Below are 25509 nucleotides of genomic sequence, written 5' to 3'. Positions count from 1 at the left end.
CAGGGCCCGCCAGCGGAAAACGTCACCAACATCATGGCAGACTCTTATTATCCGCGGTTGCTTGCCAGCTGCCAACAAACTATTGTTCGTTTCTTCCAGCAGCGCCCTCTCGTCGCCAGTTCCGTCGTCGGCCTTGGCCTCGCCGCCATCCCCGTCATTTCCCACATCATCCGCTCGTACCGCGGCTTCCTCGCACTCGGTCCCGGAGGACTGCCGTACAATTTTCTCGGCTGGACTATACAAGCCATCGGACAGCCATTTGCACGACATGACACTAGAGAGTCGTGGCCTTTTGCTGATGCTCGCGTCTTTGAACGCTACGCGCCTCATGGCCGCAGCAGCTTCCTAGGAGAACTGCCTGCGCGTCGTGGCGAGCGCCCAGATGTGCCGACCTATGTCGCGCCTCAGAGACAAATGAATCATCACTCTGACGCGGCACAGATTGAGGCGATGAAGCTCCAACTGGCTAGTCGCGTTGCTCAGCAGAAGGAGCTTCTCGCGCTTGCGCCCTCACAACTGGAGGGTCCCAAACACCAAGCTCTGTGGATTGGCGAGGCGGCTGGGAAGCCGACATATCTTGCAAAATCTACAAAGGGCGAATTCGCCCATGTACACCCCGATGGTAGTTCACATTTGATTCTTAGCCTTACCGACGCCGAGGTGGCCACGGCAAAGGGCTGGGCTGAGAGGCACATGTTCAGTGGTGTTTTGCTTCCCCTCAGCTACGTTTTAATCTATGCCCCGCGAGACGCAGAGGAATTTGAAGTATGGAAGCAATTACTGGCCGCTTCGATTGCATTCAATACTGCTTCATCAGAGTCTATGTGACCCTACTCATACTATTATGTCGCGACGAATATCTCTTGCTCAGGCATGTATGTACATTAGTCGATGTATCTCTTATGAATTCAAACTGTGTTATCGCGCGTCTTTAGAGAGCTTCGAAGCAATCCCCAATTTTGGTTTTGTGCATTTCCATCTGTCGAATGTTTCATAAATATTGCATAAACTTGAGCCGTAAATTTCCGCTGCGACAGCATATACCCGACAGCAGTGCAGCCAAGCGGTATCATGTCTACGAAGATGAGACACTTGTGCTAAGAAATTTGTGGTGAGAGCGTCTGATAGCGCGGGCACGAATAGACAGTAGAGGTTTATTAGGGCTATATAACTACCATCAACAATATTATGGTGCAGGAAGTTATCTACTCCTAGTCAGTATTAGGAAAAGAACTATGAACCAGTATCGTGTACTTGGCCTGAAAGCTTAATATCTGCAAGGGAATGAAACCGTTCAAAATTGCCATGCCGGTCTTCATCACTCCGATGCTGGTAATTGGCCGGCTGGTAGTCGGGTTCGCAGAGCGGATCGTGTTGTGCAGCCACCATCATTCGTATATCAAATGGACATCCAGCCACCATGTTTACGCAGGGCATGGCCATAATGGTGCCAAACCTGCGGCATGTTGTTGAGCTGCTTCCGCGGTGTAAATAATGAGGCAGGAACCCCCTCAGAGGGGCCGGTTCAGTCGAGTCCGGAGAAGAGAGCCATCATCTCAACAGCCGAATCCCTTGATAAATTAGTAGGAATGACGGCGCGGGCGCTTTGAAGGACGTGGGCTCAGAGGGGCAGCGGTTCCTGAGCCGGCGACGGGCGATTCGGTGCTGGTAGCGGGCAAAGAATTGGCGCTGGCGCGTCTGGCAGCTAGAAAAGGGCCTAATCTCGCAGCAAAGCGCTGCCAAAGGTCTCTATTCAAAAGTTTGCATCTTTGCAGAGTCTCTACATGAACTTGCTGCAGAGATATGGGCCGCATGACTTGGTTGTCAAGTTTCAACCTGGAAATGGCGTGCGCGTGTGAAGTAATCGTATCAGGATCAATCACTTCTTGACGGAAAGTGACCTCTGGCATCCAGCGCTGTTGCCTCGCGACTGTATTCCACATGTGTTGGACGTCAGGGGAAATCTGGAGCAGCCATGTCCCTCGGCACAGGACCGTCACACTGCGGTAGTCCGGCGACAATTCGTAGCGAAAGACCATGGCATTATACACACCTCCGTTCCAAATCTCCATGACTCTCAGGCTGGGCATGCGCTTCGCGGCAGTGGCAGCGCTGATGAGCAACTCTTCAATTTGCTTGGGATCCTCTTCTTCATCAAGCCACTTTGATGTCATGGCGAAGCGCGTAAGATGGGGCCAACTCCACGATTCGTCCAGGTTTGCAAAAAAGTACCGGGCATCTCTGAGGAATGATGCAGAGAATTCCTCGAGCGACAGGCTGGCTTTTGCAAGAGGGTCCCTTCTCTGTGGATGCACGCTTCTGTCAAGGTCACAAAATCGCGTGAGCGCGTATATCTCACTAAAGTTCTCAAAGACAACTAGCTTTCGTAGAGATGGAAGTAGAGATGGGAGCGACCGGAAGAGAACATTTTGTGCTGAAAATATTGCATCGTTAGCAAAGGACTCCGTACGATGAACCGTGGGTTTAGGCAGAGGGGGGGACTAGAATGGAGACCTCTTACCTGCATCTGTAGAGTCTTCTTGAACGGCATTATTCCATTCCCGCCAGGGTTCGTAATAAAATTCTTCGAGCCTTGGACAATTGAGGATCAACTGTTGTAGGATTTCTGGGTTCCACCGGCGGCGATTCTGTTGTCGTATCATTATCGTCGTAACGGCTGGGGCATTACGAAGTCGAGCTCGCCATCGCCATTCTTCCGATGGCCACCTCTGATGAATGTCACTGAAGACTTTATGCAGTTCGTGAAAGGATGGGATCCAAGTCTCACAAGGTGTTGGGCGATCGTGCGGAGATGCACCTTGAATGAGACGTCTTCCCCGACAGTGCCAGGCTGGGTCGTTGCCCTTCCAGTCTGGTTCAAATGTGAGGTATTTGAAGCCGTGCTGCCTATCAGTCTCAGAGTATGCGCTAATGTCTAGCACCAGCTTGCCTGTCGGTGGCCATGAGCTCAAGACTTTAAAGAGCACCTCGAATGCTTTCTGGATAGCTTTGGTGTCCTTTGGGCTACTCGCAAATTCGTCCGCTTCAAAGTCTTCTTCAAACTCGTCGTCGCTGTCAACGCACTGGAGACAGGCATATGGTTGCAGCTCAAGAGAGAGCCACAAATGTCGTACGTAACCGCGGTTTCGACCAGTCATCCGCTCAAAATCCAAGAGACGGCATCTTGTGAGTGTAATTCGTGAAAAGATGTACGGCTCTACCAGGTCTCGCCACTCTTGCGATACGGTAGCAAGAGCAGCAAACGGCCCTCTCCCTCTGAAAACATGGCTCATAATAGATTCTTTGATCTCAAAAGGCACACTGTGCCATGAAGCAGGGTTATAGTCTGATGCAGACCCTTTGACAATGTGGCTCATAATCGACATGATGGGCCCCAGAGAAGGAAGGGCTAGGCGCAGACCCTTTGACGGAAGTGAAAGAATAATTGGTGTATGCCCTCTGAGAGAGATGATAGGTTTGCATCATCTTATACACGTACGGCGATATAAAGTGCCTTGAATGTGTAAGTTTGTTATTATAGACACCTTGTGGTCAAGATTTCGTGGCTTGTAAACGCCAGCATCCGTGGCTTGGATTGGCGTTGCAAAATGGCGCCTCGGAGTGTTGGCATCAGATATTCATATCACTTTTCAAGGCGTCTTGCACAGGTTCGCAATACCTTTTAGTTCCTGTTCCCTCTCTTAATACACTCAATTTCAGTTGCGGACGTTGAAGTCTCGAAGCGCTGGAAAACGATATGCGTTGTCGAATTTCGCCTTGCAAAATCGCTTACAGAGTTTTATGGCGTCTAGCAAAGTTTTGATGTGGCTTTCAGTATGACGGACGACACTTAAGTGAGCTGCTATGGAGCAGTGTCGCTCGAGTGCATCATTAAAACCCTGCTGACTGGAAAGCTCCTGGATGTGACACATGCCGCAGGCAAGTATAAATGCTGAGTTGCTGTTGTATTGACTTGCCATTTGGCCGCTCTGCCATAATACGCAAATGGTATTGGGACCGAAGGACAAAGTGCCAAGTATCTTCGTCGACAAAAAGAAAAGCGTTGTATTATACGTATGCAGATGAATGAAGGAAAAAAGGTATATAGCTGTACATGAAGAAAAATGAGACTTTACATGGTAAATGAAGGTTTGTAGCTGCTTCAGACTTCCTCTGAGAGCTCGCTCCAGTCATGCACAATATGACTCTCTCCAACAGTCTCCTTGAGCAAAAGGACTAGATCATCCGCGGTATGAAGGAATGTGAGGTACGCTGATAAAGCGACGCAGTAGCTGCGAAAATCTTCGCTCTCCATGTACTCGCGACGCAGCTCCACAAAGCCATGTCTGACGCCAAAGTCGAGATAGCACGTAGCAATGAGCGGCGTGGGAAGACGTTCTGGCAGGGGAGCTCCGCTACGCAGCGACTGCTTCGCAAGGACAAGAACGGACATGATTTTGCTGATGCAGGCGTCGTCGGCAATGCCAGAAGTCTTGATCAAACGCTGCTGGTACTCCGGGGGAAGAGTGGTACCGGCCAGCATCACCTTTGTGAGGGACTGGTTCATTGAGATTAGGAGCTCTTGAACTCTGCGAAGGCTCGTCTTGTCAAAGGGCGACATGCTCGTCTCGTACTTGAGCATGGCAATGGGGTCATTTAGTGCATAGAGTTTCTGCCCGAGACCAAGGCCAGCTGAGGTAATGACATTTCTGACGCCACTGTAATCATCACCGACGACAGAACCGCTGCCCCAGTGAGAAATGAGCAGGGCATAGTGGTCGCTGATCTTGTGCAAGCTGTTGGCGAGTGTCTTTGCGACGTGGCGCGTTCCTGAAGGAGGCTTGGGCAGCATCTGCACAATCAGCGCGGCTGCGAAGCCGATGAGAACAGTCACCAAGCGTCTCCAAAAGGTGGTATAGCCGAGGCCAGGCAGGCCATACGTGCTGAGGTGGTGCATGTCCCAGCTATAGCCAATGACCATGGCAAAAGTAGAGGCGCCCAGTCCTGTACCTTGCAGGTAAGCCTGCGGGAGCCATAGCCTCGCCCAGACAAAGAGGACAATTCCAAAGGGCAAAGCCGCACCCAGACCATAAGGGTTACCGCCGCCGGTGCCGGCACTAATGTACCAAATGACTAGACCTGCTATCCCACCGAAAACGGTTGCCACAGTGCGAGTGATGATGGAGAAGGTGAAATCAGACATGTACATGAGGATGCAGGTTTGTGCTGTGACGAGCGTCCAAATTCCCTTCTCACGATAGTAGAAGCCGGCCGTATGAGGGATGACGGCGGGAATGCCGGTAGCAATGGTGACGATGACAACACGTAGGGCATAGAGACTGCCAGGGGCAGTGAGCCAACCAGAGACAGCGGCAACGGCTCTCGCTATCAGATTTCCTCGCTTCTTAGGGATACCATGCCCCTTGGACACGACTTTGATGCGTCTCTCGACTTCTCGAGTTTGTCTTTGGATTCTGTCAGGGTCGGTGACGGTCTGGCCAGACAAGGCCGGTGCACCGGTCTCCTGGCGGGGGTCGGGCGTAAAGAGGCGTTTCAAAGGGCCCCAGACTTGGTTGGTGGTTCGAGTCTCCAAGAGCTGGGCGACTTCTGCCGTCAGCTTTTCGTATGCGGTCGCTGTGACAATAATGTGTTCTTCAATAACAAAGGCAATAACGAGGCCCGCAATCTTCTTTGATTCGTCCTTCATTTCGGTCTTGATAAGACCATTGTCGTCGAAAAGATTGCCATGAATGTCGATGGCAGCTTTGGTAGTGTCTGCAATGCAAGCCTCGCGAGCTTGGGTTAGTTTTGTGCCGATCTGTCTGAGGGCAATAGCGGCTTGAGGGAATCTGGCACGAGCAGACTTGGAGACGAACCAACGGTTCATATTCACCAGGTTCAAAGCCTCGACAAGATGGCTAATGGCATCGGTGGTGATATCCAAGACGGCCTCGGAGCTGCCGTGCAAGGCATCATGCATATCTTCGGAGCCAACGATTGTTCCGGGAGCGATGAGAGCATGGATCAGATCGGGGTTCTGGAGGATCTTGGCACGACGAGGGTCACGGGGCTTGGCTTCCTTGCCGTCGGACGAGGCAGTCTGGGGTAGATTGACCATATCACGAAGCTTGTCAATCTTATCTTGGCTGGAGACACGGGCGATCTGAAAGTCAAGCAAGGCAAAAGTAGCAGCCAAGACGTCCTGGAACCTGATGTAGACTGACTTGACATCATCGGGGCTCCACTGCCCGCGGGACACGTCCAGGGGAAGGAATGCGATGTTTGGCTGAAGCTGGGCGTAGGCTGTGATGGCACGTCGCTTTGTCCTTTTGAGGAGATTGGTGTCCAAGTCGAGAGAACCGGCAACAAACTGGCGACCGGTTTGGATGGGATAGTTGAGCATGGCGAGCAGGTCTTGGATCTGGCCGACGGCCACCTGGCTGGTAGACTGAGGGAAGATGAAAAGAGCGCAGGCAATGCCAATGGCGCAACCACAAGCGGCGGGCAGGACAACGACCTCGGGCAGGCGAGGAGTCCAGCGGGTGATGGTAGGACCGATGACGAGGAAGATGTCGGTGGCAATGATGCCAAAGAGCTGAGTGAGGACGGTCAGGTTGAAGGTGTAGCGCAGGCGGCTGATGAAGTAGACGAAGACGCAACCCATGACAAAGTAGACGACGGTGACGCGGGTGTCGAGCATGAAGCCGTCGTGAATGAGGACTGTGGCAATGGCGGCTGTGTCGTTGTTTCCCGTGGCCTGGGCCGTGGCGCCTACCTGCTGCTGGAGGGCCTGAAGGCGGGCGTTGAGCTCGGCCGGGGAGCGGACGGCCTGGGCGGCCTTCATGGTGGCGAGACCCCATGCCCAGGCGAGGCACATGCCGAGGAGCAGGGAGAGGTAGCCGACGATGGCGACGATGAGATTGCCGGCGGGCGGAATGATGTAGATGACGACGGAGGCGAGAAAGGTGGACTGGCCGAAGCGCCGCAGGCTCGGATTGATAACCATGAGGAGCGAGGCGACCCAGACGGCAATAATGCAGCGAAGGGTGGTGGTGAGGTCCCTGCGATTGAAGCGATCGAGCCATTGGGGCAGGCTTCGGGTCTGCGGCAGAGGAGGAGCAGGCGTGGGAGCAGAAGCTTCAGCTGGAGATGTCTGCGACACATGGTTGGATTGTTGTTGAGGCTGCTGCTGCTGCTGCTCATTCTTTTCCTGCTCCATCTCGTCTCGGGCGGCGTCAGGCCCTTCAGAGGAGGATGCTTCCTTTTCCATCGCGAGACAGCTTCCAAACAATGCCGATAAACTGAATTGAGCGGGCCAGTAGCCAGTTGCAACCGCAGAGAGGTGTTTGCGGTCGCTCAGCCGTCGAGGTGTGGTTGTGGTTTTGTTTACTGGCTAACGTTGGGTAGTAAGTTGGGCACTTGCATCCGGAGCGAAGCTAGCAGGTGAGCAAGTCGTCGCGGCAAAATCGGCCAGTCCAAAAAAGCTCAAGGGTGAAACAACCAATGACCAAAGAGCTCCATTACTGACCTGAAGAAGCGGTTTTCTTAAGGTGCAATTTTTTATTCTTCCCATCAAACGGATGCGACGTTTTGGTGGATGCCCATGTGGAGCGGAGGAGCCGAGATCCTCCTGGCGCCACCAACAGGGGTTTTGTTTTATGCACTACAGACGGCGGAATCCGATCAGCGACAGTAGCGGCATTATTACCGTAACTACCTATATTACAAGCCCACGACCAGGAAATTTTGCTAGGAACGGGGATTCTGCAAGATTGCCAGCTTGCGACCGAATAACCCGCGGCACTATACCGAATTTCCGGGCTTCAAATCATTCCTGCTCTGACGCTGTGATGCTGATGGGGTGGGTAATAGCTATCTAATAAGCTTTGGCTCGCCAGATGGATGCCATATTTTAGCACCAATGAGCTGCTGTTGCGCTTTGTTCAGGACTTGACCATCTTAGCCTCCCCTACTCAGTAATCGTCAACTATAATCAGAAGCATATATTTAGACGCCAAGACTGCCAGCCCGTGTCGTTCCGTCCCGGGTCGCCGACAAACGCCTCCTCGCCAGGAGAATCTTACTGCAATTTTCACCAACATCTCTTTCTCTTCTGTCATGACTCGCCAGATTTATATAAAAAGGGGGCCTCTTCGTCAAACCTCCGGCCTGTCATTACAAGTTCCCAGATGGAGCTTAATTTTTGCCCTGCCATTTGCACTGCCATGGTCCAAACTATTATTCTCTTGCTCTCCTCGGCCACACAGAAGAAAATCTCCGGCGTGTATTGTTGCCGAACACCACGAATTTACGGATACTCTGCGTAAATTCCTTGCACTCTCATACTACAATGTCTGAGTCGACTCCTGCTAAAATCTGAGGGCCCCCATCTCGTCGGTACTCACCCGCGGGGCTCCGCAAACGCCCAAAGAAAAAAAATCTACACTGTAGAGCCAGCTCAAGAATGAAGCATCATTAACTCACCCTATCTCCCCCCAACTTACAAACAACTTCTCCAGCCATGGTACCTCCATCATGACCTCCTCTACCAAAATAGACGCCCTCATCGCCTGGGCCACGTCCCACGGCGCCGTCCTCCACCCCTCGGTGCGCGTCTCCCACGACGCCGCCACCGGCCTCTCCTTTCGCGCCATCCAGCCCATCCCCGGTGACTTTTCCGCTGCCATCGTGCATCTCCCCGCCGCCCTCTCCCTCTCCTACCTCGACGCCGTCCGCCCCTCCTCCTCCTCCTCCTCCTCCACCCCCAACCGCGGCACGTCGTCGCCGCCGCTTCCCGCGAGCCTCGCCGCCGCGCTGCCACCGCACGTCCTCGGCCGGCTGCTGCTCGTCCGAGAGTACCTCGCCGGCACGTCGTCCTTTTGGCACCCGTACATCCAGTCGCTACCGCAGCCCGCCGAGACGGGGGGCTCGTCGTCGTGGACGCTGCTCCCGCCGTTTTGGGAAGACGACGACGATGCGGAGCTGCTGGACGGCACCAACGTCGAGGTCGGCCTGGCCCGGATCCGCGCGGACCTGCGCCGCGACCTCGCCGCCATTGCGGCCGCCCTGCGTGACGCCGATGCCAAAGACGAGACCAACAAGCGCCTCGTGGAGCAGTTCCGTCCGGAGCTGTACCGCTGGGCGTTTGCCATCTTTTCCAGCCGCAGCTTCCGCCCGAGCCTCGTGCTGTCCGACGAGCAGGCCCGCCTGCTGCCGCCCGGCGTCGCCATTGACGATTTTTCCGTGCTGCTACCGCTCTTTGACATTGGCAACCACGACATGACGGTGCCCGTCCGCTGGCAGCGCGACGGCGACGGCTGCGCGCTGCGTACCGGCCGCGCGCACCAACCCGGCGAGCAAGTCTTCAACAACTACGGTCTCAAGACCAACGCTGAATTGCTCCTCGGTTACGGCTTCATGATCGCGCCGACCGACGCCCTTCACAACGACTACATCCACGTGCGCAAGCGCCGCGGCGGCGCCGGCGCCGACGACGCGCCCATGTCCGAAGAGTATCTCATCTCGGCGCGGCCCCTGCGCGATGCCAGCTCCGTCCTCGCACGGGACAAGCTGCCCGCGGGCCTCGACGCCGACTCCATCACCCCCGCGTTCCAGCACGTACAGCCCGACATGGCCTGGGACATATTCAAGTCTCTAGCGGGCGGTGACGACGTCTATAAGCATCTAATCCTCGTCCAAAACACCGAGGCCGACGCTGAAGCTGCGGATCGCGAGCGACGACAGCTGCTACTAACGGGTAAAGTCGAGGGCGCGTGCTTGCCGCTGTTTGCCCAGACGGCGGCCGTGATTCAGAACAAGGTGCTGCAGGAGCTGGAGCGCCTCCTCGAGACGGATGTCGAGGTGGACGAGGCCGATAAGGAGCGGCTGACGCCGTGCCAGAGACTCGCGCTTGATTACAGGGACCGCTGCCGCGCAGCGCTGGAGAGCACTTTGGAGATGATGAATACCGATGAGACGCTGGCCGCTGCCATGGAAGCCATGGACAAGGACGAATAGCCCGCAACACGATGCATTGAGAATGAGATACGACCGGCGCTCAATCAAGGTCAAGTGCGACCCCCAAATACAAAAGAGGCGCTGCTTAATTCATGTTATGAGGCTATTGCTTCATGTATATAAAAATCTATTCGTAACATTGTAGGCTCTTCAAACACACTATATACCACACCCATTTGCACGATGCATCTACCCAAGCAAGGAATATCCTCAATGAAATTCGGCTTCCACACGACCATATCGCACACCATCCACCTTGAGCTCAAAGCCCAGCCCCGCGCTGTCGACAATCATCTCCAGCGTAAAGTCCAGATTATCGAACTCGACACCCCGCGTCGTCGTCAGCCTCGTAAACAGGCTGCGCGGGACAGCGTTTAGGTCCGTCGTCAGGGTGCAGACGTTGATGAGGTCGCGCGTAAACGCCGTGGGCGGCTCGTCGGCGTCGCACGCAATCAAGTCGTCGGTGACGATGAGCGACTGCCCCGGGCGAAAGTTGCGCGTGTAGTGAAACGCAATTGGCGAGAGCGGCGACAGGGACTCGCTCTTGGCAATATGCCACTGCATACGATCCGACACCATCCAGCGCTCCCACAGCGGCGACCAGTACCGCTCGCTAACCGAGTGCCGGTCCTCGTCGTAGACGGTCGCGTACGAGGTGCCGTAATGCATGCGCGACTTGCGCGAGATGACCATGTTGCCCTCGAGGCCCCGGAGCACCGCGCCCCGCACAACCGCTGTCCACGCGTACACTGGCTGCATCACCTCGATCGAGCTGTTCGCCTGTGTCGCCGTTGCCGTCGCGTGAGTCGGGCGCTCGCTGTACGGGGGTGGCGGCGCGGTGGAAAAGTGGCTCTTGAGGCGGCGGTACAGGTAGTCGCTCTGTCCGAAGCCGCCAACCAAGACGATGCCGGACACGATGGCGCCCTTGGCACGGAGAGTGTCGACTTGGCCTTGCACGAGGTCGCACACCTCCTTAACGACGGGCTGAAAAATGTCCTTGACTTGTTCGGCCGTCATGACCAGGAATCCAGAGTCAAGACCAGCCTCTTCGTCATCGGCCAGACCAGGGAAGCTATTTGTGTCAGCTATTGAACGAATTGAGCTGCCAAGAATCGAGATACTCACGGGACATTGAACTCTTGGTGCTCTTCCTCATTAAAGTTGCGCTTCACGAACTCTTCATAATACTTTAGGCCCATCTGCCATGTCTTTCCCTTTTTTGTCTTCATCTCATCGAACCGCGCCTGGCCCAACCTGCCGCGCACATGCTCTTCGAACCTGTAGTTGAGGAACGCGCTACCGCACAAGCCACCGGTCCCAACCGCCGATTCCTGAACTCGCAAGGGCTTTAATGATTTGATTTCGTATGCAATGAGACTATAAATTTGTCAGTAAATGAAATCTGCAACGAGGATCAAGGTCCCGACATACTCGACAGTACCTCCGCCAGCATCACAGACAATGAAATTGTCGCCGACGTTAAGGTGGTTTGGCTGAATAGCCTTGAGTGTGTATACAGCCGCGGCTTCAGGCTCGCTTATCATCTGAATCTCGGACCGGCTGCCCATACCTGCACGCTCCGCCGCCTGCAGCGTTGTGTTCTTGGCAGCATCACTCCACACCGCCGGGCAGGTCAGCACAAAGTCAACCTTGGTCGACGCCATAAAGGACTCGCCGTAACGGCGCGTCAGGGTATCCATGGTGTGCTTGTATATTTGTGTGAGATAGTCGCTGACAGCATCGACGACATTCTTGTTGAAGCGCTTGAGCTGCGCGGCCGTGTCGAGGGGGCTGACATAAAAGGGCAGCTTTTGCGAGCGGTCAAGGAACAGCTTGATGCAACGCAGTCGAGACTCTTCTGGCTTGAATTGGAAGCCCCATTTCACGTTGGGTTCGGTCTCTGCCGTTGTATTGGTGGGAAAGTCATACGATATCTCAGTTGGTACCTTGTCGGATGTAATACCGTTACTCCCAGGCCATGTTTTTATGATATCAATATCGTCGGGGTTGGATGTATACACGGCCGCCACACTACGTAGACGGTTAGCCGTCCGAAAAGGCACAGATAAGGACGCATAGAGACTCACCCAGAAAATGTGGTGCCAAAATCAACTCCAACAATTAATCTGTCGCTGATCGGAGGCTGCTCTCGCGTGGGTTCGCGCACAGGGCCATTGATGGCCTCGGTCGAGCTGGCCGTTGTGTGGCTGATGAAGAAGTTGCGGCTGTCCTGGTTGCGCTGGCTGACATTTGGCCGCAGCGGCAGTGCAAGATTGACATTGCTTCTGCTGGGAAGGCTATTGTTCTGCATATTGCGCGCGAGGGGCTTTGAGTCTTGGTAGGATGTGGATCGCTGGCGTTAGACCGTGTACAGTGCAGCGAAGAGGTGTGCGCCGGTGTCAGTAGCGAGCGGTGACGAATTAGTAAAGTGCCATGCTCGACGGGAGATGTATATTTTTTTCCGTGTAGACAGCTTCGTGCCAATCTTTTTGTCTGTTTAGTTGTAAGTTTGGCCCTGTGTGATCAAGTCTCTAGAAGCTTACCCCCCAATCTACGATGAAAGAGTGCCTGGCGCACTGCCACACCCTAAGCACCTTGCCAGCCGTTGGACAGCCGAGTAGCCGCAAGGAAAGTCGTGCGCAGAAAGACAACCCCCCAATTGAATGTTGCAAATAGTCTTGACCAACACAGCGCACGACCGTTGAGCGTGAGACTGGGCTCGTCGTGCCCGTTTAACCAGATAGCGGGGTGACGACGAGTCTGGCACACTGACTGAATCGTGAGCTGGTCAAGGCAGCGGAAAGGGAAGACGCAGTAGAGCGAGAAGATGCAGGTTCAGATCCTTTGTAAAACACCTAGGCGTATAAGGTTTCGCAGAAATGCCTGACAGCTTATGAGGTCGCCAGCATGGGCAATTTATCCTGTTGCCTGTTGCTAGCCAAGGACGGACCTGAGGTGGCTCTTGGGGACACGAGCTCTAAAACCCCGAAAACCCCACCAAAAGGGCACTTCATCCCCGCCAACCTTCTTATTACTGTGGCTCGCAGCCTCGTTGCCTGTTGTCTGCACGTGACGTTTGACGAACCCGATTCAACATCAGCTTGACCAATAAATATGTCGGCTACAATGCGAGATACGAAAGGCATGGAGCTTTTCTCTTTGATCTCATTTTCTACAGAGAAGTATCCATGGCATTGAGACAGGATCGCTTCGATTCCTTTGATTCATCTTCTAAGCCTTCCATGCAGAGCCCGTCCGCATCATCCCTCCTCTTCCAACACAAGCGCATATTAGATACAGGTATAGTATATGTATAGATTCTGCCCAAAGCAGTAATGCCATTTCTTCATCCAGCTGGCACCTGTGATCCAGATAGACGCAACAGGTCTTCAACAAGGTAAGATGGCTCGTGTCGACCTTGGGAACAACTGTTATTCAGGAAATGGCCAGGGTTGTCGAGTAGATCTTTTTACCAGCAAAACAGTGCCAGTATGACAAGTCCAAACTCAAGGTTCCTCTCTTCTTGCTTCTTTTCCTTTTTTTTTTTGCATCCTGCGTAGCGTTCTTTGGCTACTTGCCCAACCCAATGAGAAAAACGCCATGCACCGTAAGAAAAAAAGCCTCCCGGAGATATAGGAGAGTAGTGGTGAAAATTCAACAAAGGAAACCGCAGTAGTGAGAGTTTCTCTCTTGGGGCCGAATATTGTAGAGGCCTTCCCAGAGTCTCAAGCAGCAAAGTCTATAGGGGGGTATTGTGGAAAATATGTGTATGCAGGTCGCTGCAGATGTGAAGTAAATCCAAAGCTTGCATGTTGAAGGAAATGGTGTCGCAGAAAAAGGAAATATTAGAACGGGTCGACAGTAAATGAGTGTGCAGCGGTTGGTCGAAAGTTCGATATAGTGGCCAACATGATTAATGCAAAGCTAGTACAACAAGGGTACAGTTGCTATGTCAAGGCTGTGTCGGTAGGTATAGGTGGAAATCCGTGAAGGTGGTGGCATTAATGCACATAGCATCAACTTTGAAAGCTGTCACAGTTCTCCAAGTACTTATATCCGATTCCCGGCCGCCCAAAGGTTGTTGGAGCTAGAAGAATTCCATTCGCCACCCTCATATGGTGGTGTAGGCCACTTGTATTGGCTATTGTTCTTCTTGCCGAGGTCCAATGGTCTCGGAGTCATGGTTTCGCTCCCATCAACAAACAGAATCTGACTGCCGCTAGCGGATGGTGATGGGCTAGGGTACGGTTGCGATGTCAAGCCAATGTTGCTGATTGATTGGCGGAGAGGCTTGCGGCTGGTCCCGTCCAGGCGGTTCATGGCATGCTGAGTGGAGTTGAGGACTTCGTCCAGCAACTCGTCTTCTTCGGCGGGTGCTTCGTACTGGTGAATACCGTGAGTTGCCTGTGAGCGACGCGTGCGACTTGAGATTGGGCCGCCCCGCGCAGCACTGAGTAGGTTATCGACAGAGCGAGGCTGCTGTTGAGGAAGGGAATGGTGTCGCTTGAGCTTGCTGGCTGATGAAGTGTGGTGCATGGGAGGAGCTGGGGCACCGCCGTTCTGCGGGTTCTGGAGAGCACGACCAAGCGAGTCGTACACCTCAGGCTTTGGGGCCACATTTTGATCCATAACCAAGGATGACCTGTTACTGTTCCAGGGGCCGCAGCCGACCTGTGCCTCCATTTCTTCAAAGGCGGGCGAAACGGGGGTCTGATGGCGACCGGAGAATCGACGGGCGCGCTTGCGAAGATGCGAGAAGAAACTCTCTTTTTGGCCACTAGGAGGCGAGGCAAGACCACTCTGACCATTCAGCGCACGCTCAGCCTGCTGGCGGTGCATTTCAGTGTTATAGTTGTTGGTGCTAGAAGCGACAGAAAGTTGTCTTCCGAGCTTCTTCTTCTCTTGCGTGACACCAACGGGTGGTGGAGCATCGGCTGGTCCATTGTTGCCACGAGCTGTAACGGCATCGGAGAGTGGCGAGATGGGCCGGATGCTGGGAAGAATTGGCATAGGAGCGACGTTGGACAGACCATTTGTCCATGTACTACGCTTGCTAGTGCGCGACTGTTTGAGGTCGTTGGAAGAGGCAGCGTGTGCCACAGCCGGCCTCGGGGCAGGGTCCTTGGCAGCCACTGTCTCAGGAGCTTCACTCCTACCGATGAGTGACTTGCGGAACCAGGACGACCTCGATGAGGTAATTCCCGAGGATGACTCTTTGGCTGGGCGAGCAAGGTCGGACTGCTTGCGACCGAGAATCTTGGAAGCAGCCGACCTGGGGCGAAGAGGGTCGACGCCATCAGCAAAGTATTCGTGTGCCAGGGCCTGCGCAGATGTAGGGCGGGCCTTTGGATCCCACATCAAACACCAAGTGACAAAGTTGGCCAAGGATGCAGGCCATTGAGGGGCTTGCAGAATTGTGTCAATGGCGTGGGGAGCCATCTTGGGGAAGGAGAAGCCAAGCTTGCTGGCAAGTCTGTTGCCCTCTCTCCACTCTCCACCGCCAACGCGCTGGCCGGCCTTGTTGTGCCAATTACCAGGGCTACCCATGATCTCGCAAACTCGCCAGACCTGGTCCACTTCATTTCCTCCAGGGAAGAGCGGTTTCAGGGTGGCAATCTCGACAGCCATGGCACCAACAGCCCAGATATCGACAGGGGCAGAGTACTCGCCAGCTCGAAGGAGAACTTCAGGGGCGCGATACCATCTCGTAGAGACGTAGGTTGTATATGGCAGCTTAGAGTGGGTCTCACGAGCGAGGCCGAAATCTGCAAGCTTGACTGTGTATGCTGGTGGTGTTGAGGGCGGTGTAACGAGAGCGGAGTAGCGTCGGAAAGAGTTTGTCGACTCTTGATGTGAAGAGGTAGATACGAGGATGTTTTCTGGCTTGATGTCTCGGTGGAAGAACTGGTGGGCGTGAATGTGCTCGAGACCGTGCATAATCTGCAACAGTATGCTCTTGACGCTAGCGTTGTCGAGAGACTTGTGGTCACGGGCCTTCATGAGCTGGTACAAGTTGCCTTCCATGTATTCCATGCAAATGTGCAGCTTCTTGCTGTACGGGTCGAGGAAAATGTCCAGGGCCGGGACGAGGTGAGGATGAGGGGGGATGGTTCGGAGAAAGACGACTTCGCGGAGCTCGAGACATGGCTGTAGCGAGTCGAATGTCTTTTTCATAGACTTAATGGCAACCTGACGAGTAGCAGTCAGCATCATGGTATAGATGGGGGCAGGAGGGCCAACGAGGGTCAACATACGACGGAGCCGCGGCGGGCAACATGGGCACCAGCAGTGCGAACTCTGGCGAGCACGACGCTACCAAAAGAGCCGTCACCAATTTCCTTGAGAACCTCGAAGCGATCTTCGAGAGCCAGCGAGTTGTGGGGCTGGCCACGGTGAGTGAGGTCGCCAGCAACGGTCATTTTGAGGAAGCTGTAACGGGTGTTGGTGGTCTGCAGAGGATGTCTGCAGGTCGGATAGGTAGGGATAGGGATCCTATCAGGTCAGACCAATTCGAGCTGAACGAACGGGAGAGCCTGAGGAAAGACCGTGAGTGGGCTCAGCGGGAGAGCCTGCGATCTATTGTGGTTGCATGCAAAGAGAGGTCTGGCGAGGGCGTGGGTGAGAATGGATTGAGTCGCGTCGAGTCGAATTGACGATGATGCGTGGCGGTTGGTGTTACGTCGAAGCAGCGTATCTGTGGCGGGACGATGCAGAAGGATAGTTTCTGTATGCAAGACACAGATGCGGAATAGAGATTGGAAATTGGACGCAGAGCACGGCTCATGCGAAGAAAGGAGCGACTGGAGTGAGTGTAATTGCAGAGTGGATAGCGGTGATATTAGGGGAAAAGGAGATCGTTGGCGTCGCCGCCAGGGTGTGTGGTGGTGGTGGACTGGTGGTGTGAGTATGCGTGTGCCGCCCTCGGGTACCTGGAAGCTGCGGAAACACAGCGGATATTAGTCCCGTAGTGCGCGGCGGTTCCTGGGTTGGTGTGCTAGAGGGTTGAGCCAAAGAAGCCTTTTCTTGCGTCGACGAGCGATCGCGTGAAATGGGTTCAAGGCTTCGAAGAAAAACAGCGAAGAATGTGTGATGTTTGCGAGCAAGTCATAGGCAACGGTGAGAACGGCCCAGGTGAGACGAAGAGGGAGGGGAGCGGGCGTAGCTTGGTACCACAGCACACGGAGGTAGCCTCAGGTAGCCTCAGGTAGGTACCTAGGCACTTGCTGGTAGCGACGGTGACAGTACCAATGTCTAGGTACAGGTAACTTGGAGCAGCAAATATATGGCGGTTGTATGGTGACTTTGCGAAAATCTACTTGTGGCCCACTACGCTTTTGGGCGGGGGGCGGGCACTGAATCGCAGTGGTCGCAGTAATAAGTTAGCTGAAAAGCCTGCCAAAATTCAGACAAGGCACAGCGTTACGGCGAGAATGTGGGCGTGGCCGCGTGGGGAATGTCAAGGGGGCGAGGCCCGAGGGAACAACTCAAGCCATCAAACAGCGGAGGAAACAAGAAAAGGGGACTCGCTCATCGCTGTCCAGTCGCTTGTCGCAGCCGCAGCGGCGAGGCCCAGTACGAGGTCAACAGCAGGACTGAAGCGCCTATACTGAGGGTAGATGTGCCGACCCGATATCCAAAACTGCTTTTTTCGTCATGAAAGTGACCATCGCTAGAGAGTGAAAGCAAGGCAAGAGTGTCGCCATAGCGAAAGCTCGGTACCTAGGTAGTTAGTAAATTGCTACCGAAGAACTACTTATTTACTGCAGGCTCGCGCATCGGGCTGGTACAGTGGTACCTGAGCCAACAGTTGGTTGTACGCGAAGTCGTACCTGGGCTGACAAGAAGGGGAAAGTAATACATTTTGTAGGGGCAAATATCAGTAATAAGCAAAGAAAATACAAGAGTGTCACAGGATGCGTGAGAAAAGCAACGATGGCTTGTCTTGTAAGAATTACCTGGAAGGTCAAGTCAGTACAACGAACACGCCAGTGCCGACCTCGAGCGTGAGCCTGTGGCCTGGTGGCACATTGGCACATAGGAACAGCAGGGGGTTCAAAACTTCAGGGGCAGCCTGGGTCAGCCTGGATCAGTCTGGGTCAGTCGAGCAGTTGTCCAGGTACACGCGCAAAAGTATCAAGGTACTGCTACAGCGTGCCTGATGAGAGACCCATCAAAGGGCGGAAGGCGGATCCAGGGAGATACTTGAGTTTCATACCATCGCTGCAGCAGTCGTTAGGGTCCCTTGACGGGGCTGGCTGCGTGCCGCGGAAGCCACCCGTGGCTGCACGGTTGGGCCGCCAGGTACAGTGACCAGCCATGTCAGGGCTCGTGGCAGAAAGCGGGTATCCCCGACCGCCGCCCAGGTTGACTGCTCAGTCAGCGCCATCATAGGTTGGATCGTTTTTTTTGTTGCTTTTTGTCTTTTTCTTTTTCTTTTTCTATTTGCTAATTTAATTCTTTGCTTGTTTTGCTAGCATGCATTTTTTGAGCAAGAAAAAGTAAATAAAAGGCCACGGGCTTAATGACAGGGCCAGAAAAAGCTGGAGTCTGGGTACGTACCCGTGTCCACACAGTCCAAGCCAAACGGAGGGTCCAGCACTGCGTCACCGCAACAGAAAATATTTAGGTCCCCGTCCCCGGAAATACCTATCCATCTTAAAGACGACCATTAATCAAATCCAAGAAAAACTCGAAAGCGCGCTTGATCATAAGAGAAAAAAAGGACCAGCGAGTGGAGTCTTTCGACGTGGAATATTCAAAAGCGGGCCGTCCTGACAGAAACTCGACGCAGACTTCTGCTCTTTATTTAGGCACTGCCGCCCAGTCGCCTTATCGATTTCGGGCCACCAAAGCCAGCATTAGCGCTTCTCTGCACTTTCTAGGCGGAAAGTTAGCCTGAAAAAAAGGCTACCAAGCCCTGGATCATGTCGATTTCTAGGTATCGTCCTCGTGGTAACTATCAATGGCGTATCATTCTTATCATTGATAATTTGGTTGCCGGGTCGCCAGGCTTTCGGCCAACCGACTTGTGCCTTTTTCAACATGAAATACCAATTGAATACATGGGTGCTACAGCTCCTCGTCATCACATGACGCACCCTCACTTGTTGTGATCAACGAAACACGCCGGCCCATCGCGTCGCGGTTCGAGACTTTATGTAAACAAGGCGGCACAACTATTCGAGTATTTCCGGCCAGCCATGGCACTGTACCACCGCAACGCACCCTCGTCAGTAAAGAGTCTCGCCTCGCCTCGCCTCGCCTAGCTCACTGCATCTCCGTAACTAGCATGAGTGTCGTCGCGTCAGTGGGATAGGCCGCCCGACAAGCATCATGGAAGCGCCGGAGCATTAATGGTGGCAAGGGCTCAGCACGTAATGCAGACCGCGGCGTTGCAAATTTCTAGATCTGCCGAGGAGATGGCCGCTTGCGTACACAAAATTAACACACTTGTAATATAGCGCACAAAACACATGGTGTCCCAACGTAATTTGTATTCTTGTTATGTAACCCTCCGCCTCAACATGTTTATGCTCAAGCAAATTGTCATTTTCTCCGGCAGTCTGATGGTGAGACTGAGTTCCGTCGATAAACTGCCATAGGATCGCCTGACGTGACGTCTCTCATCTCCATGTACCTTGAACACAAAATGCGCAAGAACCCAAGTTGTCTGCCTAAGAGCACGCCGAATATGTAGGATACATCTTGCAGCAGACATTCGTGCACCACTGATAGCAATTCTTTATCGCGCAAGTGCCCGGAGAGCAGGTCACCATGCAACCTGGCCAGTCTGTGTATCTCTTTTCGAGTCCTTCCTCGTTGCCAATAGGGCTAGCCACGGCAAGGCCGGCAAAGGCGGCGATGAGCATAGTGGTGGGCTTCATGATTGTGAAAAGGTGATATTGATATTTTTGAATAGAAGGAGAAATATGAGTATGGTTGTCTAGATTGATGCACCAAATTGAAATACAGATGAAATCATCAAGACTATTTATACTTGAATTCGAGATCTCACTCATTGCATCAAATGCCAGAGTCGGCCGTTTTCATCCCCTCGTCTGGCATGCTACCGCGCAAGAAAAATAGATTGACGTAGTTCCTATGCATGGAACTGGAGATACATGCAATAGTTTGGCTTGAAGTTTTCAGCTGAAGCTATAAACTGAGCAGCAAGGTTTGGCTTCGGCCTGTCGGCGTACGTAGGCATAGTCACGAGCTTATTTAGTAGCCTAATAATCGCCTTCCATCTCTCCTGATTGCGGATATCGTGCATTTCAGTGGAGCCTGTAGGCTAATAAACGGTCGTCTATCTGACGAGATAGGAATAGCATTCTGCCCATGGCTGTCATGCTTCGCCTGCAAGTCGCGGTCCAGACTTGCCATGCCGCTGCACAGGTGATGGCATTGACAGATATCTGGCCAAGAAACTGAGTCTGGGAATAATGTGTTGAACCGAATGCGGCGAGTCTGATGACACGGGAACCACTCATTTCGCCGGAGGCTTTTCATGCAAGAAGAGAAAATAGTCGTGTTTACAAGTCATATTATATCCAGATATAATAACTATTTACACACATGCTGCATCCATCACCGGCGCCAGAGTACAATATTGGACCACCACACCCCACTATCTCGTTGCAAATGCCGAAGCTCGCTTCCAGCAAAGAGCCGTCAGCATACGTCGGTAGCCGGCCAACCGGCTTCTGCTAACATACTCGACGACTCTCTCTTCTTTTCCTGTTTTTTTATTTCTTCTACTTCGGTGGGGCATTTTGAGTGCTACGACCACCTTCTTCAGTCTCGAGTGTCACATCAAGCTGTTTTCTGGGTCTTGCTTGCAACAGAAGTTGCACTTGTCGAATCTACAATTGCGCCACGACACGCACAGCTTGCTTTAACATTAGAGTCAACTGGCGAGAAGCATAGCGCGAGAAGGCAGGGTAAGGGTCTGTTAGAGCTGAGCCAGCCACAACAAAGGGGAAAGAAATCGCAGAGGTGAATATTCACCAAAAGGCATTCTCATAGTTACACAGGGCATTCTCTTGTCCACATAGCGGTGCCTTGCGTTGCGCAGGTACGCTTTGGCGCTAACAGCTGCCAAACCTTCTCAAGAAGAGACGAAACAACTTCGTTTGTTTCCATGCATAATCTGCATTTCCGTCTCGAATACGATTTTTTTCTTCCTTGGCCAATTCTCCCTTTATCTCGCTGCGCCGTCATGGCGTCAGGGCAAGGCAACTTGCTGCAAGTCCTCTTTGCCACCCACTGACTCGAAACGATAGCCGGCGACGTCTGATTCCAAGATAAGAGGCGGACGTGATGGCGAAAGTTTCATACCGACGGGGGCATTGAATTGCGCGCATGAGCCATTCTACTGAAACGCATTTGATGCCTGTTTCGAAACTCCAAATAAGGCTGCCAGCCGCGCACCTTTGGCACCGTTGTCGCCCACTGTAATAGTCTGCTGCAGGTGAGGCGACCCTCTATTTTTAGCGCTTGCTTGACTGAGGAGGGCCTGAGGAGGGCCTGAGGATGTGCCTCTCAATATCCTTGTTGCATTAAACATGAAAGCATGCTCACCTTGCTCTGGCTGCTCATCATCTAGGTACAATCTTTCCAGGAGACGCCGACCATGAATTTTTGCTAGGAGGAATTTTTCTCATCACTGCCATACCGAGTCGGGCCTCATCGCCGCGATTCCTTTGGTAACAAACTTGTCCAGATCAGCAGCTCGCTCGTGACTGGTCAGGATCGGACCAGGTGATGACTTACCTTACGTACATTCAACCCTGCTGACTGCCGTGCCTCTTTGTACACACGACACGCCCGACAACGGCATAGCCCAAACAACAAATAATACATGATCTGGCTACTGATCATCACGCACTCGTAGCCATCATTATTCTTAGCCTAGCCTTGGCTCTACTTTGCCTCCTGCTCGCCCAGTCTCGCCTCGTTCACCGCAGGACACGACGCACCTTTTGGCCGCTGCGGATGCGGGCTAGCTAGCCAAGCTTGCCAACGCCAGGCACTCCTGAGTAGCTACACACAGATATCGTGAACATTGCCGACGCCGAGATCACAGCCGCAACCCCTAAACTCAGTGCTGCGGCGACAATACGACATCGGTCGGCGAGCCACAATGGTCTCTCATGATTCGACGTCTCGTGGTGCTGCATCGCCAGACGAGCCGCTCAGCGAGGCGGCCCAAGAGAGCGGCCTTCATGTCCTGGATCCGGAGCCAGATCAGGAGCTGGAGATGATTCGGGAGGACTCTCCGCTGCTAGCAGCCAGCGATGCTGATGGAGGTGGCGCCGGCTCCGATGGACGGACGCAGGTTGCCGACCCAAGCCAGACCACCAAGAGTGTGTGGCATCTCACACTATTGACTCTCGCCATCGGTGGCTTGCAAATCGCTTGGTCTGTCGAGCTCTCCAACGGCTCGCCCTACCTGCTCTCGCTCGGGTTGAGCAAGTCTCTCATGGCCCTTGTCTGGATTGCTGGTCCCCTGACGGGCACGCTCGTGCAGCCATATGTTGGCATCCTCAGTGACAACTGCCGCATCTCGTGGGGTAAGCGCAAACCGTTCATGGTCGGCGGCACAATCGGCACGGTCCTCTCGCTCTTGTTTCTGTCCTGGGTCAAGGAGATTATCGGCGGTATCTTGTCGCTTTTCGGTGTTCAAGACGACTCGCAATTTGCCAAGACGACCATCATCGTGGCCGCCGTCATCGGCATTTATGTTCTTGATTTTGCCATCAATGCTCTCCAGGCGGCCATACGCGCCTTCATTGTAGATTGTGGCCCAGCTCATCAACAAGAAGCGGCCAACGCAATGGCCAGCCGACTTATTGGCATCGGCAACATCCTCGGCTTCATTGCTGGCTACGTCAACTTGACCAAGCCGCTCTGGTTCTTTGGTCACACTCAGTTCCAGATTCTCTGTGCCATTGCCAGCATATCCTTGACAATCACAGTTATTATCAGCTGCGTCACCGTACACGAACGGGACCCGCGCGAACATGGCGCGGCCGCACCCAAGAATCCAGGGGTATTTGCCTTCTTCATCACACTCTTCAAGTCTATCCAGCGCCTGCCCCCACAAATCAAGCGCGTTTGCCAGGTGCAGTTCTGCGGCTGGGTTGGCTTCTTTCCTCTGCTGTTTTACTCGTCGTCTTATATTGGCGAGATATATGTTCAGCCGCACCTCGAGAAAAACCCTCACATGACACCAAAAGAGCTTGATGAGCTTTACGAGCAGGCGACTCGCATTGGATCGTTCGCGCTCCTCGTAAACTCAATCGTGAGCCTTCTCACGAATGTACTCCTGCCCTTCTTTATTGCGCCCACATACGATAGCCAGGCAGCCATGAGCCAGCCTGCGCCAGCGTATCACCAGCTACGCAATCAGAAACGCACCATGCTCGACCGTCTACGAATTCCCGGATTCACACTAAACAGAGCTTGGTTCGGATCGTTGGTCCTCTTTGCCGGAGCCATGCTGTGCACGCTGGTTGTACGATCCGTGGAAGCTGCCACCGCACTGATTGGTATTGCTGGCATCACTTGGGCCATGACTCTGTGGGCTCCTTATGCCATCATCAGTGCCGAGATTAGCCACCGTGATGTGCTGCAGCGTGCTCAGAAGCAGCAGCGAGCGCGGGAGCCAGCCGAGCTCGCATCTCTAGAGCGACTACAGAGCGAAGAAGTAGCTCCCGTCGTTGAAGTCGGTGAGGACCAGGATGAGGCGGGTGTTATCATGGGCATACACAACATGTCCATTGCGGCGCCACAAATCCTCGCCAACGTAGGATCCAGCATCATCTTCAAGATTTGGCAGAAGCCGCGCGGCACGCCTGGCGACACGAGTATTGCCTTGGTGCTCGCTATTGGCGGATTGTTTGTTTTAGCATCGGCATTCTACGTCAGAGACCTGGACGGGAAAAGCGCATCTACAGCCAGTGTTGGGGATGACGAAGAGCACGCGGTGGTTCCTCGCTAAGTAGGCGGGCCTATACCCGGAACGGTATCTTGGACACTCAATTTGAGTAGTGTATTTCGGTTGGTAATGGAGCTGCCATCATCTCATACCCTTGAGCGACTTGACGTCTTTGAATTTTCGACTATTGAGCAATTTATTTATTTTAAGTAAGGAGTCGTATATGACCCTGCTTATTATCATATTCCAATCGTACAGTGCTCTGTTGATTTTGGCTCATCTTGGTCTGCATAGTGTACACAATTTATTCAAACATTTAAGCGGCGACCTTGTTGCCGGCCTTGATGAAGAGAGCGACGATGGCACTGATGCCAGCGAACCAGGTAAGGCTGCGGACCGGCGCGGCGTTGCGGTTAGCACCGAGCTGAACGTAGACAAAGACGAAAGCGTAGCGGCTGATGACGTAGCCAATGGTCAGGCGGTTGAGAAGGGAAGTTTCAACACCCGCGGCGTTGGCGGCCACGACGGCCGCGGCATAGAGGCCGATGGTCTCGAAGCCATTCTCGGAAGCAGCCTTGGCGCGTACGATGCGCTGCTTGGCCTGCAACGGGAACTATTAGCGAAGAAAACGAGACGAGGGAGGAGTTTTTTTTTTTAATTGGTCAAGATGCAAACTGTTTGGGCGAGTTTTCCATCAAAGACGTACCTCTTTGTCGATGGAATCGCTCTTTTCAACATTGTCCCTGAGGCTGCGGGGGTAGGCCTTATCATAGGTGTCCTTCGCGCCGGTGACGGCGATGACGTGAGGCAGCATGCAGGCGACGAGGGCCGCAGGAACCTGCGTGCGTTAGCGGCCGAGACTTTGGTTGGCATTTCATCTGGGTGTAAGACGCGCAAGTCGCGGAGTGCCAATGGAACAGTGCGCGTGTGCGCTCCGAAGACCCGAAGAAGAGCGTACCGTATAGTAGGAGAGGTTCTTGGTGACATCGAGACCAATAAGGGAAGCCATTGCGACGGTTGTATGAATGTGTATACAACGAATTGACTCGGGGAAGGGGGGGAAAGGTATGAATGGGCAAGATTTGGGTTGAGAGAGAAGAGCAGATTTGAAATGGACAAGATGACGGCGGCACGGAAGCTAGCTCTTACCTGGTCAACTTACAGCCTTGTAAGGCCGCCGCGAGCTCGGGTGGATGGCTGTGACGGCAAAAGCTCCCCACCGACGTCGTCCCGATACCTAGTGAGCGCCAGTGGACTTTTCCGATCCAAGTAGCGCTCCGGCCCCTCGGCCCCAATCTCCTCCAGCCAGCGATGGGCGCGGCGCACCTGGTGGACGGGGCGGCCAGCCATTGGACGGAGGCGGCCAGCCATTCTGCCTGCTCGGCCGAATTCTAGTCCGGGACGCCGGAGGGAAACAAACTGTGTTTGATTATGTAGCCGCTCGACATGTTGTTTGCAAGTAAAGTGCCGGTAAAAAGACTGGGTGTCATGGTTGATTGGCAGAGCGGCCAATTCTTGGACTTGCTGTCCGGACATCCTCGAGCATTATTAGC

The 25509-nt window shown here is 53.6% G+C and overlaps 8 protein-coding genes across 8 annotated transcripts; 3 read left to right on the top strand and 5 right to left on the bottom strand.

Annotated features, from left to right (window-relative positions):
- Window positions 1-33: 33 nt before the first annotated feature.
- On the top strand, window positions 34-828 carry BBA_01001 (phospholipase/carboxylesterase; the record flags this gene model as incomplete). The annotated part of the gene is made up of 1 exon (XM_008596098.1): window positions 34-828. One exon carries the CDS (start codon window positions 34-36, stop codon window positions 826-828), a length of 795 nt encoding a protein of 264 aa, XP_008594320.1.
- Window positions 829-1580: 752 nt separating this feature from the next.
- On the bottom strand, window positions 1581-3386 carry BBA_01000 (uncharacterized protein; the record flags this gene model as incomplete). The annotated part of the gene is made up of 2 exons (XM_008596097.1): window positions 1581-2434; window positions 2522-3386. The coding sequence occupies 2 exons, from the start codon at window positions 3384-3386 to the stop codon at window positions 1581-1583; spliced, it is 1719 nt and encodes a 572-aa protein (XP_008594319.1).
- Window positions 3387-4162: 776 nt separating this feature from the next.
- Window positions 4163-7270, bottom strand: BBA_00999 (protein (fungal and plant); the record flags this gene model as incomplete). Its single annotated transcript, XM_008596096.1, has 1 exon — window positions 4163-7270. The coding sequence occupies one exon, from the start codon at window positions 7268-7270 to the stop codon at window positions 4163-4165; it is 3108 nt and encodes a 1035-aa protein (XP_008594318.1).
- A 1265-nt stretch (window positions 7271-8535) lies between these two features.
- Window positions 8536-10017, top strand: BBA_00998 (SET domain-containing protein; the record flags this gene model as incomplete). Its single annotated transcript, XM_008596095.1, has 1 exon — window positions 8536-10017. One exon carries the CDS (start codon window positions 8536-8538, stop codon window positions 10015-10017), a length of 1482 nt encoding a protein of 493 aa, XP_008594317.1.
- Window positions 10018-10227: 210 nt separating this feature from the next.
- Window positions 10228-12328, bottom strand: BBA_00997 (hsp70 protein; the record flags this gene model as incomplete). Its single annotated transcript, XM_008596094.1, has 4 exons — window positions 10228-11089; window positions 11143-11394; window positions 11449-12048; window positions 12105-12328. The coding sequence occupies 4 exons, from the start codon at window positions 12326-12328 to the stop codon at window positions 10228-10230; spliced, it is 1938 nt and encodes a 645-aa protein (XP_008594316.1).
- A 1739-nt stretch (window positions 12329-14067) lies between these two features.
- BBA_00996 (serine/threonine-protein kinase MAK) lies at window positions 14068-16436 on the bottom strand (the record flags this gene model as incomplete). The annotated part of the gene is made up of 2 exons (XM_008596093.1): window positions 14068-16206; window positions 16272-16436. 2 exons carry the CDS (start codon window positions 16434-16436, stop codon window positions 14068-14070), a joined length of 2304 nt encoding a protein of 767 aa, XP_008594315.1.
- Window positions 16437-22159: 5723 nt separating this feature from the next.
- On the top strand, window positions 22160-24019 carry BBA_00995 (sucrose transporter; the record flags this gene model as incomplete). Its single annotated transcript, XM_008596092.1, has 1 exon — window positions 22160-24019. One exon carries the CDS (start codon window positions 22160-22162, stop codon window positions 24017-24019), a length of 1860 nt encoding a protein of 619 aa, XP_008594314.1.
- Window positions 24020-24272: 253 nt separating this feature from the next.
- On the bottom strand, window positions 24273-24965 carry BBA_00994 (membrane protein-like protein; the record flags this gene model as incomplete). The annotated part of the gene is made up of 3 exons (XM_008596091.1): window positions 24273-24557; window positions 24663-24794; window positions 24915-24965. 3 exons carry the CDS (start codon window positions 24963-24965, stop codon window positions 24273-24275), a joined length of 468 nt encoding a protein of 155 aa, XP_008594313.1.
- Between the last annotated feature and the right edge of the window lie 544 nt (window positions 24966-25509).

This window comes from Beauveria bassiana (assembly GCF_000280675.1).
Source record: "Beauveria bassiana ARSEF 2860 unplaced genomic scaffold BBA_S00002, whole genome shotgun sequence".
Taxonomy (NCBI): domain Eukaryota; kingdom Fungi; phylum Ascomycota; class Sordariomycetes; order Hypocreales; family Cordycipitaceae; genus Beauveria; species Beauveria bassiana.
Note: the sequence above shows the minus strand (reverse complement) of the source record. Positions and strands in the feature narration are given on the sequence as shown.